Raw genomic sequence first — 15,819 nt, 5'->3', positions numbered from 1 at the left:
AAAAGAATAAAGTCTGAATTAATGCAGGTGGTAACTGAACATTCAAGAATGAGTGGAAGGGAAGTGGGGTGGAACAGAGGGCACCAGGAAACAGGATACAGCTCCTTTGCTGTGACCAGGCTCTTCTACCTGTCCAATGGTGTGACGTCCCACACAGGAGGGTTTGTGTGGGACAGATGAAAGGGCCAATTTGGGAATTAGAAGCACATGGGGGCTTTCCTAAGCCTACTTTCTGACAGTGGTGATAATCTTCTCTGGTAAGGGAACTCTATCCAATACCTTTAAAACTAGGAAAAGAATTTTGCAAAACTGTTACTTTTTACATTCATACTTTACAGTATGAATGAACCCCTTACTTGGTCCTAGCTTTTTGCTTTGGTTGCCAGGAAGCTCAGCACCAAATCATTTCAAAACTATGTAGGTCTTGATAGCTAGCATATATGTACTTTTATTTTATGATCCCAATTTCTCAATGCTTTTTCCCCCTAATCCTAGCTTATGATATCAGGTAAGGTATACTTAAGCAAATGATCACCAACATGGCCAATAATCTTCCCTCTTTTTGTCCAAGGAGTAAAGGGCAATTTGGCCAGACCTGAAACCCCAGAACTTGGGACTTATATTTTTAAGAGGTGTGAACCATCAGTTTTTCCTATGCCAATGCCTACCCTACCAGGCAAGTTTACAGTGAGCTATCTGTGGCAAGGGAATCCTAAACATACCAGGCCTCAGCTTGCGGGTCTAGTATGAGCCTCTTCCCTGCACAACCTTACCCTTTGAGCCCAGAGCCCGGGAAGTTGTCTATCACATTATGGCAAACTGATCTTTGCTTTTCCTGGCACTGCACTATCACACAGTGACAGAAGGCACAACCATGGTTGTAAAGACAAGGTTATCAGGAAGCTTGCTCACTGCTGGCTTTTCTGCTGTCCCTGCTTCAATGGACAGGAAGTAGGCTCTGGCTATAGAAGCCCTGACATGATGGATGGCAAGGGGCCTGAGCTGCCCTCTATGGCTGATCCAAGCCTTTGGTGATGAGAACTACAGCAGGGAGTGGCAAGAGCCACTGTGCCAAGGAAGGTTGCAGAGATTTCCTGGGGTTCTTGTTTGCTAGAGAAGCCAGTGTTCTCCTGGAGAGATGTCCCCACAATGCCATGCAAGTGGTCCATTTGGGTGAGGTGAAGCTTTTTTGAGCGAGACATGTTCTGATGAAGTTCATTTGTAAACCAGTCAAGAATCTCAGTTTGAAAGTTCCCTTGGCTTTGTACACCAGCTCCTTACGTGTGGTTCCTGACATCAACCTTGAAACAAATCAACCTTTTCAAGGGTTTCCCAAGTGAGCAGCCCCATGAATGTCCCAGACACAGAAACAGATTCTCAAGTACCAAAGACGAGGTTTATTGCATTTCATGCAGTTTGAAGTCCATGCAGCAACGGAGATGAGCACAATCTTTAATGTATTTAAAAAATAAAACAGTGGGCAGAACAGTGCACAAAGTCCTGGTTCTCCTGGGTCTTGGAAAGGAGGGATGGGAAGGAAACCAGCTCTCTGTGGAGAATGAGTTCATGGCCCACAGGCGAGAAGTGTTTCTACATCTTCTGGATGCGGAGGGCTCTGGGGAAGGGGCAGAGAAGAATGCTGGTGGAAAGGGTCTGACCCCTTTTTTTCTGAGGGCAGAACTGGCAGAATGGAAATCCTGTACACCCTTAGGAAGGGCGGACACAGGCTGCCCCTTAGCAGTGGTGGTGAGTGCCCAAGCCAGGAAACACACAAGAGAATTATTTCTTCAACCACACGTTTCAAGAAAATGCCATAAATATGTTATTTAATATTCTTGTTTCATAGCATTGGACACATAGCTCAATATATTGAAATATTGATTCCTTGGAGACAAAAATGGAAAAAAGAAAATAAAAAATATTGCATCTTTCTGTTGTAGAATCTCAGTCCCCAGGCGTGGAAAGTAGTGCACCAGTATCTTAGCCTGCAGGAGGCAATGAAGTCCCGGGTCCTCTGGTGAGGGAGGGTATGTCCCCATCGCCTGGGGCTCTATGGCAAATAATGTGTTGGGTGTCCTTGGCTTTGCCAACTCAGGCCCTCAGTCTCCAGTCACCTGAGGGGTCTGCCCATCAGAGGGCTGGTTGGCTGACTGAATAAACATGGGCTGGGTGAGGTCTTGGCCTGCAGGCATGGTGACTTGCTGGATCTGGTACAGCTGCTGCAAAAGGGTAGAGAGGAAAATGAGGTCACTCCTGAGATAGAGGCAGACAGCTCTCTGTAGGCCTCCAACTGGATGGGGTCCCAGATACCTTAACTACTACCCACTACAAAGTGCCAGAGGGAAGGGGGTCAAGTGGCAGCCTTTGAAGCGGAGGGAGACAACAAGCCAACAGACATGGAAGCCACCAGCCTGCCATGTGAGGTAGTTTAGTAGACACATCTTGTCTGTCACTTCTTTCTGCTCTACAGTTAGCTCAAACTTGCGGCATCCTTTTCTGCTTGACAACTACAAGCATTTGACCTTGTAAAACAGGATCCTCAGATCTTTCCTCCAAGGGATCTGTGCAAGGAGGTGGTCTGGTGTCAAACATTTACTACAACCAAGCTTGTCAGAGCAAAGAAGACAAGTTAGGGCAGTCGAGCCTCCTGGTTTTGGGGGCCCCTGAAAGAAACCAGCCAGAGGACCCCTGACCTAAGAGTTTATTAGCACTGGTCCTGGCAGAGACCGGATGGGGCAGAAGCCATTCTCTCTGGGCATCAGAAAACATAAAGTTGTACTTATCACCGATCTCATCCTCAGTGGATCCAGAGACTATGCTGAGAGGGAAAAGCAAGTGAGCAGAGAAGACTCCTCTTTCTTAGGTATCTAAGAGAATTCAAGCAGTCACATGTTCCTTTACTTAAACTAATCCACACATCTAAGTGTCCTGGAATAGGAAAAAGTAGTCCAAGAGAAGGAACCAGAAAACCTGCATTTTAGTGCTGGCTCTAGAATAATAACTAAGTGAACTTGGAAGAGGCACATCCCACCTCTGGGGCTCAGGTCACTCCCTGAAGGATGGTAATTTGAGCTGTATAACACTTAAGGTTTTGTTTGTTTCTGGCTCCCACAGACTGCAGCTGTAAAGGAGTACTACGTATAACAATGCTTTGTCCACTACTAGGGAGAGAGCCGTACCCATCCAAACCCACACGTTGTCTGCCATCCCTAGACCCCAACTCAGGCTGGGTCCCTTACCTGTCCATCTGTGAACTGGCTGAACTGCTGCTGTCCTTGCTGGACCTCTGTCTGTGTGATCTGTAGGGAAGCACAAAGACAGAATAGGCATGTTAGCTGCAGGGTCAGCCCACCACATGAAGATCGAATGACACAAGGCCTACAAAATGCTCAGAATAAGGCCTGCCACGGAGTAGGTGCTTGACAAAGGCCTGCAGAGAAGAGTTTCTCTCAGTCTCCTCCCACTTAGGGTTAGCAAAGATCTGGCCCCACACAGGGACATCAGAACCACCATCTCGCCGGGCAGTGGTGGCACACGCCTTTAATCCCAGCACTTGGGAGGCAGAGGCAGGCGGATTTCTGAATTCGAGGCCAGCCTGGTCTACAGAGTAAGGTCCAGGACAGCCAGGGCTATACAGAGAAACCCTGTCTCAAAAACCAAAAAACAAAACAAAACAACAACAACAAAAAAAAAAGAACCACCATCTCCCCTCAACATATGAGGCTCAATGAGAAAACACAACTCCTCAGCTTTAAAGTCATAGTTATGGCTTTGACTAAAAGCCCTAAAAGTTTATTTTTCAGCCAGTGAAAGCAGATTGCAAAATGAAGGGCAAAGTGGTGAGTGGTCCCTTCAATCCTTGGAAGGTGGGCTCCAAACCAAGACCGTATCACCCAGATTATCTGACTGCAATATGAAACACCTAGTGAGCAGCAGCCTTGGCCCTCACGAGCCATGAAGTACTTTTTTCCAACACTCAATGTGCAGTCCTCTGGAGGGTGTGTGTGGGGGGGGGGGAAGAGAGAGGAAGGGAGGGAGGGAGAGAGGGAGAGAGAGAGAGGGAGGGAGAGGGAAGGAGGGAGGGAGGGGGAGAGAGAAAGAGAGAGAGAGAGAGAGAGAGAGAGAGAGAGAGAGAGAGAGAGAGAGAGGTGCAGCAAGAAACACATTTACTCCACCCACTTCACATTTCACACAAGGACTTTGTACTTCCAAGCAGAGCTGCAGGATAGAATGACAGCTGCTAGGGAGAGCTGGGCAATCTGCAAAGGCCAGAGTGTGTGCATGTGTCAGTGGAACAAGCAACTTGCAGTACCCTTCGTACCAGCTTTTGGAATTATCAGAGCCAATCTGTCAGGTAAAGCTCATTCTCTCATGTGTCCTCACAATGGCCCAAAACAGCTCCTGCCAGCCTAGCAAGGACTATAAAGACCAAGAAAGGAATGAATGGCTTCTTATTATTGCTTCTTATTCTAGTCCTTCTCCTTCTGTATGTCTGCTTGAGGACTGTAGCTTTGATTAATCTATACACTCCCCTAGTGCAAAGTCAGTCTTGCAGAAATGCCTTCAGGATAAATGAATTAATTCCAAGAGAAACAATAATTCTCACAGATTAAGGCTAACTGTGCCTTGTGGCCAGCAAGACTGCTATCCATAGCAGCTGAAAAGTTTAATTTACTTTTAAATCACATGCACTTTATCCCGCACTCAACAAACATTTATCAAACAACTACTAGGTGCCAAGCTATAAAATTACGTCATGATGATTTTAAGAACCCACAAAATACCTACTTCCTGAATCTCCCATTCTCCCTACTTTCTGGCTTCTATTGCCCAAATTGGCCTCTGAGGAACCACAAACCCTTCTCATTTCCTTCTGCATCCGTGTCACAAAAGGCTTCTTGGACCTCAAGAAACCTACATACTTTTAAAGAAAAGAAACAGGGAGACAGGCTCATGGGCATAGCCAGTCTTGATAAGTCCATCAGTGTCACCGAGACCCAAGGAACTTCCAGGAAGCCCAGGTCCACAGGCAAGCAGGTAGCAGGGATAGAAAGGGCCTTTAATGATTCCAGAGATGATCCTGAGCTTAGATGCCTTACTTTGGCTCATTCCTCACATTTTCCCAAATGAGATCCTTGGAGACCTGCTCTAACTCAGCTCTGTCACCACTGTCAATAGATACATCACCAGAAAGAAATGCAACTGGGCCAGACAGGTCCAGCTCTTAAACGATTGCTGCTTTTTTTGGGTCTGAAGCGAAAGGATCCATTAACAATGCATCCCCTTCACCACTGTCCCCTATCATCTGCAGCTGACAACCATGGCCCTCAGGCCTGACCGCCTGGAGTAAGTAGCCCCCTTGGCACTTATGATTCAGATGGTAAGGCAGGAGGACATGAAGGGGGAGGGGGTTCTCTGGCTGAGCTTGTCTATGGAGGTAGAGTAACTATGTTTCTCCAAGGGAACAAGAAAACCAGAACACAACTGCCACTAGGGCTTAGGATGGAACACGGCCTGGCAACTAGCTTCCTCCAGCCTGATGTGTATACACTTACACCAGGGTTCTTCCTGATATTCTTGAGACCTGTCTGTTCTTTCGTCCCTCAAGAGCAAGATGGTAAGAAACACATTGTGAATCCAATTGTCCAGTCAATTCCATCTGCCTTGGATAAGGGGCAGAGACAAAGGTTTAGGGTAAATGGTTCTTGCTGAAGGACAGGGTGATGGAAGTTCTGTACTCTCTTTCCTATAAGAAGTTGGTGGCTAATGCTTGTCTCCCACTCAAGCCCATGTCTCCAGTGTACATACCTGTTGGGCGTTGGTAGCAAGTGTCTGGATCTGTCCCTGCACAACTTGGGTGCCTGATACAGGCTGGGCTAAACGGATATATTGTAGCTGGCCAGCATTCAGCTGCACCTAGGATAGGGCGGAGACAGAGACCACAGGGGATGAGCACAATCTCATACACACACACTTCCCATGACCAGATTTAAGGATTGAACATGCCCTGCAAGTGTCTCATAGAAGCCTACCCTGAAAAAAAAAAAAATAGTCCTTTTAAACAGAGGCCAAAACAAGAAAAGCATCCCCTGTACCCCCAAACACACAAAAGAGCATGTCCTAACATGACTGCACATCCATCATCTGCTGGCAGTTGGCTATTTGATCAGAGCTTATCTGAGGCTTTCCTGAACTGCTTGACACTTCAGACTGAGCTTTAAGTGCAGCCCTCCCCCACCATCTCCATACACTTTGAACAGTTCCAAAGTTTGCCAGGCACCCATATCAGATGGCTGTCAATTCAAGTCATTTAGCACATTTTGGAGGAAAAATCTGATCTGCTTTACTATCTAAGACCCCAAGATCCAGGACCATTCAGGAGGGAGTTGGGGGATAGGCGGGAGATCTTGAGACTTTGAAGATCTTTGATGTTCAGCACTAGCTTCTGGCCAAATACACCCCAGGGGAAGCAAAGTCAGCAAAACTCCCACAGAAAACCCCACCATGGGAAAACAAAGCTACAGAACTGTCCTTGGAGTTCTTCATGCTTACAACGGGACCTCAAACAACCAGTAATACAGCAGCCTGCACTTAATTGTGTACTAAAAGCCTTAACTCAGGCTCCTAGAATTCCACTCTGCCATGAATGTACTGTTGCTTCGAGCTGGGATAAAGGGTAAATGAGACAGTTACTGAGGTCTGTGGGTCAGCAGAGATAAAGGGTAATGGGGCCACAGTGGTTGTGTGTGTCCACAACTTAGGGGCTAAAAGTTCTCGAGAATACATGCTAATTTGGTCTGTCTGTATCTAGGGGTCAGAAAGCACCTTCCTAGCTCTTCAGCTTGCTTGTATTACAAGGAAGAATTTCCTCAGGCACACAGCATCACATCGTTGTACTGGCACCAACTTCTTCCTGGCTTTCAAAAGCTAACTTCATCCTAGGCACCTTACTTCTATGGAGGAAAATGCTGACAGGATAAAGCTGTGCCCTATATGCAGTGCTACATCAAATGCTTCTCTGCAATGCTGGCTTCAAATGCTTTGAGCCATCAAGAAAAATGAAGTTCTTTAAAAACAAAACACCAAACAACCCCCTCCCCCCACACACACCCCCATCCATTCATTGATGGTTAGCTCTGAGCTGATTACATAGACTGACCTTGAAGTTCTGATTCTCCTGACTCTACCTTCCAAATGCTGGGATTACAAGCACGCAGTTTATTCAGTGGTAGAGATCAAACCAAGGGCCTTGTGCATGCTAGGCAAGTACTCTAATGACAGTGCTGTGTCCCTAGCCCATAACTCATACTTTTTTTTTTTTTTTTTTTTTTTTTAAGATTTACTTATGTGTGTCTTCAGACACATCAGAAGAGGGCATCAGATTCCATTACAGATGGTTGTGAGCCACCAAGTGCTTGCTGGGAATTGACCTCAGGACCTCTGAAAGAGCAGTTAGTGCTCTTAATCGCTGAGCCATCTTTCCAGCCCCATAACTTACATTCTTGGTGAACAATTCCAAAGCTATTTGCTTGAGGCAAGATAGAGGAGACACAGAATTTATATCTGTTAACATCTGGTTCAATGGAAATACATACAGCAAGTATATTGTGATCTGCATCACTCTGTTCCAGAGTCAACAAGAGCTTCTGGCAAGTTGTGCCCAAATCCTTACCAAATCTGTACTGCAGTTTCCTGTTGACATCAAGCCATTTCTGTGGATGAAAGTGGTTTGGGAATCTAGAAGGCCAGCCAAGAATCCTAGGGTGAAAAACTAAAGTCTTATCCCAAGTTTTAGGTAAGGCTCCTAACAATCATAGGTGGCTGACTTTCTAGCTAGAGGTGACACCTATAGCAGCTCCTAGGGCAACCAAGTGGCTCCAGTGTGAAACAGGTGAGCAGCTTTGCTCTTAGGCTTGAGAGACCTTGTTGCCTAGCATCTTGGTCCTTCAAGACATGGTGGGTCTACTGCTCCTCATGGCTTTGCTGCCCAAGTTCCTCAACAAACAAGCCTCTTCTCTAGCTTTTATGAGTGAATTAAAAGTTCTGTGTTCTAGGTCACCACTATTACAGACACTGCTGAGCAGCCTCAAGAGTCTATAAATGCCAGCTTTTGAGAAGATGTCTTGAGAGCAGTGAAGATGAAGTACTGAATTTTGTTAACACATCTTCTGACCAATACTTTGTTTCTCAGAGGGATAAAGTTACTATGCCAAGATGGGGGAACTCAGGCTTAAATGACCTTATTTTGGTCTATACAAAACACATAAAAACCAGACTATGGTGGCACACACCTTTAATCCCAACTCCGGGGAAGCTGAGCCAGGTGATCTCTGAGTTCAAAGCCAGACTGGTCTACAGAGAGAGTTCCAGGCTAGCCAGAGCTATACAGAGAAACTCTGACTTGAAAACAAACAACAAAATATACAAAAGGAAGATCTTAGAACTGGTGGCTGAAATAGTGATGAAATGTGGAACCCAAATACCTGGAACTACTGGTATGTTTGTGTATGAGACAAAGGGTGTTCCAGAGAAGTGCAAGTGGATTCCTATCAGCCCACATTTCGTGAAGGACTGCTCCATTCCTTCTCATTTGATCACGTGTTGCTTCTTGCATGCCTAGAGTTGTTGTGATAACTAAAAGAACAGGGGCTGGAGAGATGGCTTAGCTCCTCTTCCAGAGGACATGGGTTCAATTCCCAGCACCAACAAGACAGCTCGCAACCACCTTTAACTCTAGCTCCAAGGATTCTATGCCCTCTTCTGGTTTCCACAGGTACCAAGAACACACTGCACAAACATGGTACACCGACATACATGAGAACAGAATATCCATATGCATAAATTAAAAATAAATAAAGACGGGTTACAATTTTTTCAAAAAGCCTAAGAAATGAAATCCCTCTAGGTATGCAAGAAGCAACAGTCTACAGTAAAGGAACAGGTAAGTATAAATGGAGACCAAAAATATACTTTGCTGCACCCTCCTCTGGGAACCAACTTAAGATTTTGCAACAAGTGTTATTTATGGCTGTCGCTACATACTTCCCTTTTATTCTCTGCTAATCAAAAGACAGGTCTGGAGGTGGTCAAATGTCACCCGCCGCTGCCAAGCCTGATGACCTGAGTTCAGTCCCCAAGACCCATGTAGTAGAAGAAGTTGGTAGTATTCAAATTCCCTGACAAATATATACTGAAGCTTTTAGTTGACATTAAATCACGTGTATAGATGAAAGTGCCTTGGAAAATCTCATTACATAATGTTGTCCTGATTTTTACACACATACAAAAAAGCATACCTGCCCATGCACAAACAGATAAACGTAATAACACTAGTAGTAGTGTAGTAGTAGTGTAGTAGTAGTAACAGGCAAGAGCTATAGCTAGCACGATTCCTCTGAGTAGGTACAGGAGGGGAGCAGAGAAGAGCTACAGCATAGGGAAGGCAGATCCTGGACTGAAGCAGAGCAGAAAGAAAACACTGAATGAAGCGGGGTATATAACGGGAATAGGGAATACCGCAACATCACGAGTTGAAGAGACCCACCCCGCTGAGGACAGGCTTACCGGGATCTGCTGGATCTCTCCCGTGTTGGTAATGATCTGCTGCATCACCTGCATGGTCTGCCCAGGGCCACTCTGGGCCTGCTGGGCCTGACCCTGAGGTTGGGCCTGCACAATCTGCACCTGCTGGCCTTCTCCAACCTGCATGGTCACGGGTGTGGTCTAGAAGGAAGAGCCAAGAGAAAAAAAGCTGTTTAAGCTCTGGCTGGGAGCCTGAGAAGTAAACTGGGAGCACACACACTCCATTTCTGCCTAAATTTGTCACCCTCTTAACATGCAGCCCAATGGGTGTACAACACACTAGAGTTAAGTCTGAAATAGAAACAAGAAAGCCAAACCAAATCTTAGGTTCACATCGCAGAATATCTTGCCTTATCTAAGCTTAAATGTTGCAACTCCATAGTCCTTCTGTGATGGCAAAGTGCGTATAAAATAGGAGGGAAAATCAAAGTAGTCATGACAACTGACAAAAACAGACCCATGTCAAATGAGAAGGTGAAATCTAGAAGGCACAATGAAACATAAAGTGAGCCTACATGAATGCATTATATTTAGGGTCCTAGACTATACTGTAGGCACGAAAAACACTAAAAGGCAAATGAAGCACATAGGCTTATCTCTAAGGCTAGGCCTAGTACATGTAGGCTTGCATCCACTCAAGCAGCAGAGTGAACTTTGCCCAGCTTAGCCAGACAGTTGCTATGGAATGATTATAACATAGCTCCCCACAGGAGAGAGTGAAAACATCAGATCCTGACAACTCAACAAAGCTTCCTCTGTATAGCTTTGGCTATCTTAGAACTAACTCTGTTATGAGTCTGAGATCAGGCTGACCTCAAACTCATAACAGAAATCCACCTGTCTCTGCCTCCCAAGCACTGGGATTAAAGGTATGCATCACCACTGCATACTTCTTTGATGTGACTTCTACAGAGAAATGAACACAGTGTATCTGACTTGTCTAATAGTAGGAGTGATGGGAGATAGGTGGAATACCTACACTTGTATTCTCACCCCACGTCAGACATGATCTTCCCTGCTCTGAGCTAACAACCTGGTCAATCAGATGATATGGAAAGTCTCAAAGAATCATGGATTTCAAATGATGTTGCTGTTCTGATGTTAATTCTTGACTGCACAGGTGTCCCAGAAGTAATAACTTGGGAACTACTAAAACTATAGGGTGTGTGTGGGAGGGGGTGCAGGGGTGTCATAGGAACTAGAGAAGAAAATTAAGAGATTAATAGGTAAGGAAAAATTACTGAAAACTGGAAGAGGAGAGACAGCATTCACAGTAAAACTCTCCTGGTGGGCCAGGACAACAGCAAATATCTCTTCTACTTGTCTAGCATGATTCTAGACCTATTCCTGACCTCCAGAAGAGAGTTCCCAACTAAAAACAGGAAACACAGAATTCACTTCACCACAGTTCCTTCAAACTTTATCATAATGTATATCCTATCTTAGGAAAGATACTTGTACTTAAATTGAAACAGCCTTCACTACTCCCTCACTATGGGTCTAGGGAGGTGTGACCTCGGCCCTGGCTACCCTGAACCAACAGGACAGCAATACAACAACTTCACCAACTTTCTCAGCCCCAAGCCAAACAGGTCTTGGTTGGCAAGGAAGACAGATGAAATTGTTGCTGACTGAAACCAAGCATGCTGCCAATCTATCATTGTATTCCATCAACCCAATTTTTGAGAGTATTTCAAAGGTAATTCTAAATCATTTCAAGAAAACGAGGGCTTGTATTAACATGGGAAATTCCAAATCACCCATGGTGTGCCCTGCTGTAAGCACAGCAGCTATGGACTTCTTGGGATAATCAGCCAATCAGGGCCAGCCCTTGGCAGCCTCTCTTTTAAGTTCACTCAGTAAAGGGACAAGGCCTTTTTGGCAGGTAAAGTTTCTCACTGCAGAGGCACAAGCATGAGCCAAAGACTGTCCTGGGGCATCAGGGTGCAGTGAATCTTGAGGCAAGGCCTGGGCCATAATCAGTTTTGAACCTTGCCTGCCTAGTAGTGTCCGACAGAGAGAAAGTACTTAATACATTTCTACTTTATGAGTAAATGAACAAGGAATAAACCCTAAAGTCAAAACATATTTAAATCCATCCCACCCCAATGTTTTTCTTCTGGCAAACTTAGTTCTTCACTAGAATATACAAAAGACTCTCCAGGATATGTTTCCTGGACTTGCCTAGATATCTCTCGTGCTAATTAAATTTTCACACCATTTCTGTCCTCTACTGAAACAGGATTTCATATAGCTGAGCTTTGTCTCAAACTCTTAAATTCTCCACCCCCATCTCCAGTGTGCTGGGATTATACACATATGGCACCATGCCCAGCTATTTCTCATTTCTAAGCCGCTGGCTGTGCTGGGGCTTCACGTAGCGGTGCTATGCTTTCCCAATATATTAACAACTCCACCGTCTCTTCCACCAATTCCTCACACCTTTGTTAGATACTCTTTTGATAACACTCTGTATATAATTCTAAGGCTGACTTAGTTTTACTCATCTCATGTGATGGTATAACCTTTAATATTTAATAATATTTGTATCCCCAACTCAGACTACTGTGAAGTCCTTGGAAATCAGGATTGTTTTATCCATGCTTATGTCCCCAATACCTAGCATAAGACTTTACTCACAGAGGATGCTCACTGTTTGATGAATAAATAAAGTAATGACTGACAGAATTGGGATTCAGAGCTCACAGTACTGAGTCCTCTGCAGCCTCTCATGACTCCCAACGGATGGTACTGCTCTCAACAGTACTATGGGGGAGAAAAAAAAATCCTCTGATTACTATTGTCAAAGGAGAAGGTCACCTGACACAAATACAGTAGAACAGAGAACTGCCAGAAAGGAGAGGTATGCAAGCTGGCAATAGTACTGCTCTCCCCTTTAAGGGTACAGATTCCAGTCCTGGTATAGACAGCAGCAGGTATGGAGTTCACTGAAAAGACCTTTTACAGATATCCCACACTACTGTTCATGGGTGCATGAGAGATTTTCCTTCTAATATGTCTGAGCTCATGGGGATCTTGGAGAACATCTTGTTCACTGCACTTTCCTCATCTGACCTAAGAGGAAAACAGGGTCCAGAGAGATTAGGGTAATACTTTGCCTCTGTGACTCAATGTGGGGGAAGCTCAGGTTTCCAGACATCAAATGCAGCACTCTGTAAGGATGTGATGGCCTCTCTCTGTATTGGTCACACTTTCCCTACCCAAACCTAAGAGACACTGCATTGCTAGGCGGGTACCCCCTGCCACTCACAGACCTGACCCTGCTGAGGCTGCGCAATGATGATCTGGCTAGGCTGGATGGTGGTCGTAGAACTGGTGGTCTGCTGGCCTTGCTGCTGTCCCTGGACCTGGACAGCAGTGGGCTGCTGAGCCAGCGTGAAGTAGTACTGGACAGGCTCCGCAGGAGTCACAGACTGGCGCACCTCCTCCTGTGGGGTGGAAGGAGAAGCAGGTAAGGGAAAAAACCGACTCAGCAACCGCCACAGTGACTTTCCACTCTTCCCTGAAACAGGGCTATGTGCAGTTGCCTGCTGAATGCTGAGCTCGCCACATTTGCAGTCAAAGGAAAGTGGAATTTGGAGACCAGTTGTGCTAAATCAAACTAAAAATAACAGTTTCTCTAGGCTTCACAGAACATACAGCCAATTTTCTGAAGTCCCAAGTAATCATCCATTGTGTGTTGAGTTGCAAACAGGCAAATAATTACCGTAAGCAACAACCACGCACCAGCAGAGCTTGTCAGTAGATTCCGTCAAAGCCTGTGATGGGAGAACAGTGCTACCTGCCAGCAATGGAAGGTGCTATCCAAACTTACTGTACCCAGTCTCATAGAAAACAGCACCCCTCATTCCAGAAGGGACCTATCAGAGAGGAAACAGCTTTTCCTAGGCTAGAATTCCAGAGCCAGCTTTTCGCAGCACACTGAAAGCTCTATGTTCATCACTAATGTGTCTACCCCAGCATAGCATCTGAGTCTAGTTGTACTTAGCCCCCAAAGTGCAACCCAGGGGACCTGACGAAAGCTCTCCGCTGGGGTGCTGCTTTGGCTGACTAGGGAGGCAGCATTCTGTCCGAGCTGTTGGATGAAGAGATTGTTCTTCAGCTGACGTTTTCCATGGCAGAAGGAGTAAACAACCCTCTCCCAGCCACCTTGAGCTCACAGCTGAGAGTGTAGGATGTTTACACACACTACAACATGGTTACAGCCCAGGGGTTGGTAGGCCTCTGACCACCTAGAGATCAGCATCTCATTCCGAGTGACCTGTGACACATGGTGTCCCTGTCCAGGACAACAAAAACATTCGACCATATGGGCTGAGTAGAAATATTAGCTAATTTTATTCACTTCCTTATTCAGAGCTAAGCCTGTCAGGTTTCAGAAACGAAGTACTTCCTCAAGGTACTGAGACCTTCTCATCTGCTCAATGCTTTCTAAAGTGTGCTTCCATGACACTGTCCTTACCACAAGATTTTGTACCTGCATAACAAACTGTCAGTTCTACTCAGATGTAAGCACTATTGCTTGCTTGCTACTGCTTGCTACCGTCCCTGGCAGTTCCATATAGGTACTGGTATGTACTACCTGACAGATGACTCTATCAGACAAGCAGAAAGCTGGAGACCGAGAAGTACTTTTCTGAATGCATACTGACTGCAGTGTGACTTCTTCTAAATGGAACAGCTATAACTAGCCTCTGAGATATTTGAATCACTACATAATGGTCATGTTTCCTAATGGTCATCAACCCAGATCATGAAACTACTCCTAACGTTCTTGATATCCAAGCAAGACTTTAAACATAAGCTGATCTTCTGGGTCTATGCTTCAAACCCACAGTTTCAATCCTCAACATGATCATGCAGAGGCCAAAAAAAAAAAAAAAAAAAAAAAAAAAAAGGAGAACTCCTTTTATTTTCTCAACTTCCGGTCAAAGCCAGGTCCAGGTCCATTTCAACTCTGGTTTCTTTTCCATTTTAAGCAAATGTCTTGGCAGGGATACATACCAATACTCCTTTAGACCACAAAACTGAGGTCAACTGCTCTCAACTGCTCTTTCCAAAGCTGTGGAAGTAAGTTCAGTGTCTATTTTTCCCTTCACTGAGGTCTCCCCTTCCTATTTTAGAAGTAGGAAGGCTGGACCTAACAGTGGAAATGCTCTTGCTTGTGAGAGTATTAAGAACTGAGAACGCAGAGCAGCTGGGGAGGCCTCGAGGGACACGGTCACTTCCTGCCTTTCACCTGTGACCAGCTCTAGGTATCCATAATTACAACACTTAAAGAGGTTTTTGTTTTGTTTTTCTAAGATAAAAAGCAAATTCTTTAAATACCTCTACCAGAACCCAAGATAGAGCTTTAGTAAAAGCTCTCAAGCAGGCAGATAGCCTCTCCTATGCTTCCTACTGTATCCTCTCAGGTAACAATGAATTAGACAGTGTCTAGAACACTGTTGTCAGGATGAGTATGGCTGTTTTCAAACTGCTGTGATGGAAGGAGGCACAAGTAAGATTCTTCTGCTTTATGAGGACTCATTCTGCAAATGAAGGTCAAGCCAGCAGGGAATGATGATGCTTGATTTAAAGAAATGGGTGAAAAGATAATGATATTTCAATGAGCAGGAACTTTCAACTCATAGCTTAGTGGGGGAGAAGTCAACCCTCAACTACCTTCTACTTGCAAACAGTCTACTTACTTCCATGGAAAAAAAGAGAGAGGGAGATTCCAAATCATGTCTGAGAAGTCAGGACCGCAGCCTCATAATGCAGTGTCTCGGTGCATCTGCACCGAGCCCTAGAAAAACCCCTGACTGACTGGGTCAGTACAGAAGGGAACCTGCTCCATACTAACAGTGGCTTCTCCAATGCTGAGATTGAAAAACAGTGACAGTGAACAAACAGCATCACAGCACAGGGTCATCATTACAGTGATGAGCAGCCAGCTCCAGACTAGGGGAAAAATACATTTGCTTTAGTAGCAGAGTAAACCCTCCTTCAGAGGGTGTGTTTTGGAGAGTAGGCACTTTTAAAGGACTTTAGGAGGTGCCAGCCAATTTGGAGCTTGGGAAAACTTCATGTCTACAGAGAATTTAAAAAATGCTATCTTAGAATTTCAGGCCAGCTTTCAGCAATTTCAACCTTTTAAATGCCAGGCAGCAGCTGTCCTGAATAGGATGCCAATCAATAGCTCAAACACCTACGAAGAATTAAAACTAAGCAGCT

The 15,819-nt window shown here is 45.2% G+C and overlaps 1 protein-coding gene across 5 annotated transcripts in view; it reads right to left on the bottom strand.

Moving 5' to 3' along the window:
* Positions 1-1,382: 1,382 nt before the first annotated feature.
* The window catches only part of Nfyc (nuclear transcription factor Y subunit gamma), a 63,846-nt gene continuing 49,409 nt past the window's right edge, over positions 1,383-15,819 (bottom strand). For all 5 annotated transcript variants that reach the window (XM_034502438.2, XM_076934278.1, XM_034502440.2 and 2 more), the window contains exons 6-10: positions 12,858-13,031; positions 9,565-9,723; positions 5,809-5,916; positions 3,240-3,299; positions 1,383-2,219 (exon numbers count right to left, since the gene is read on the bottom strand). In XM_034502438.2, coding sequence (XP_034358329.1) covers positions 2,100-2,219; positions 3,240-3,299; positions 5,809-5,916; positions 9,565-9,723; positions 12,858-13,031 — 621 coding nt within the window. In that variant the 3' untranslated portion in view covers positions 1,383-2,099. The remainder of the gene's footprint in view (positions 2,220-3,239; positions 3,300-5,808; positions 5,917-9,564; positions 9,724-12,857; positions 13,032-15,819) is intronic.

The sequence above is a fragment of the Arvicanthis niloticus genome, chromosome 5 (assembly GCF_011762505.2).
Source record: "Arvicanthis niloticus isolate mArvNil1 chromosome 5, mArvNil1.pat.X, whole genome shotgun sequence".
NCBI classification, from domain to species: Eukaryota; Metazoa; Chordata; class Mammalia; order Rodentia; family Muridae; genus Arvicanthis; species Arvicanthis niloticus.
This window is presented reverse-complemented; position numbering and strand designations above follow the sequence as displayed.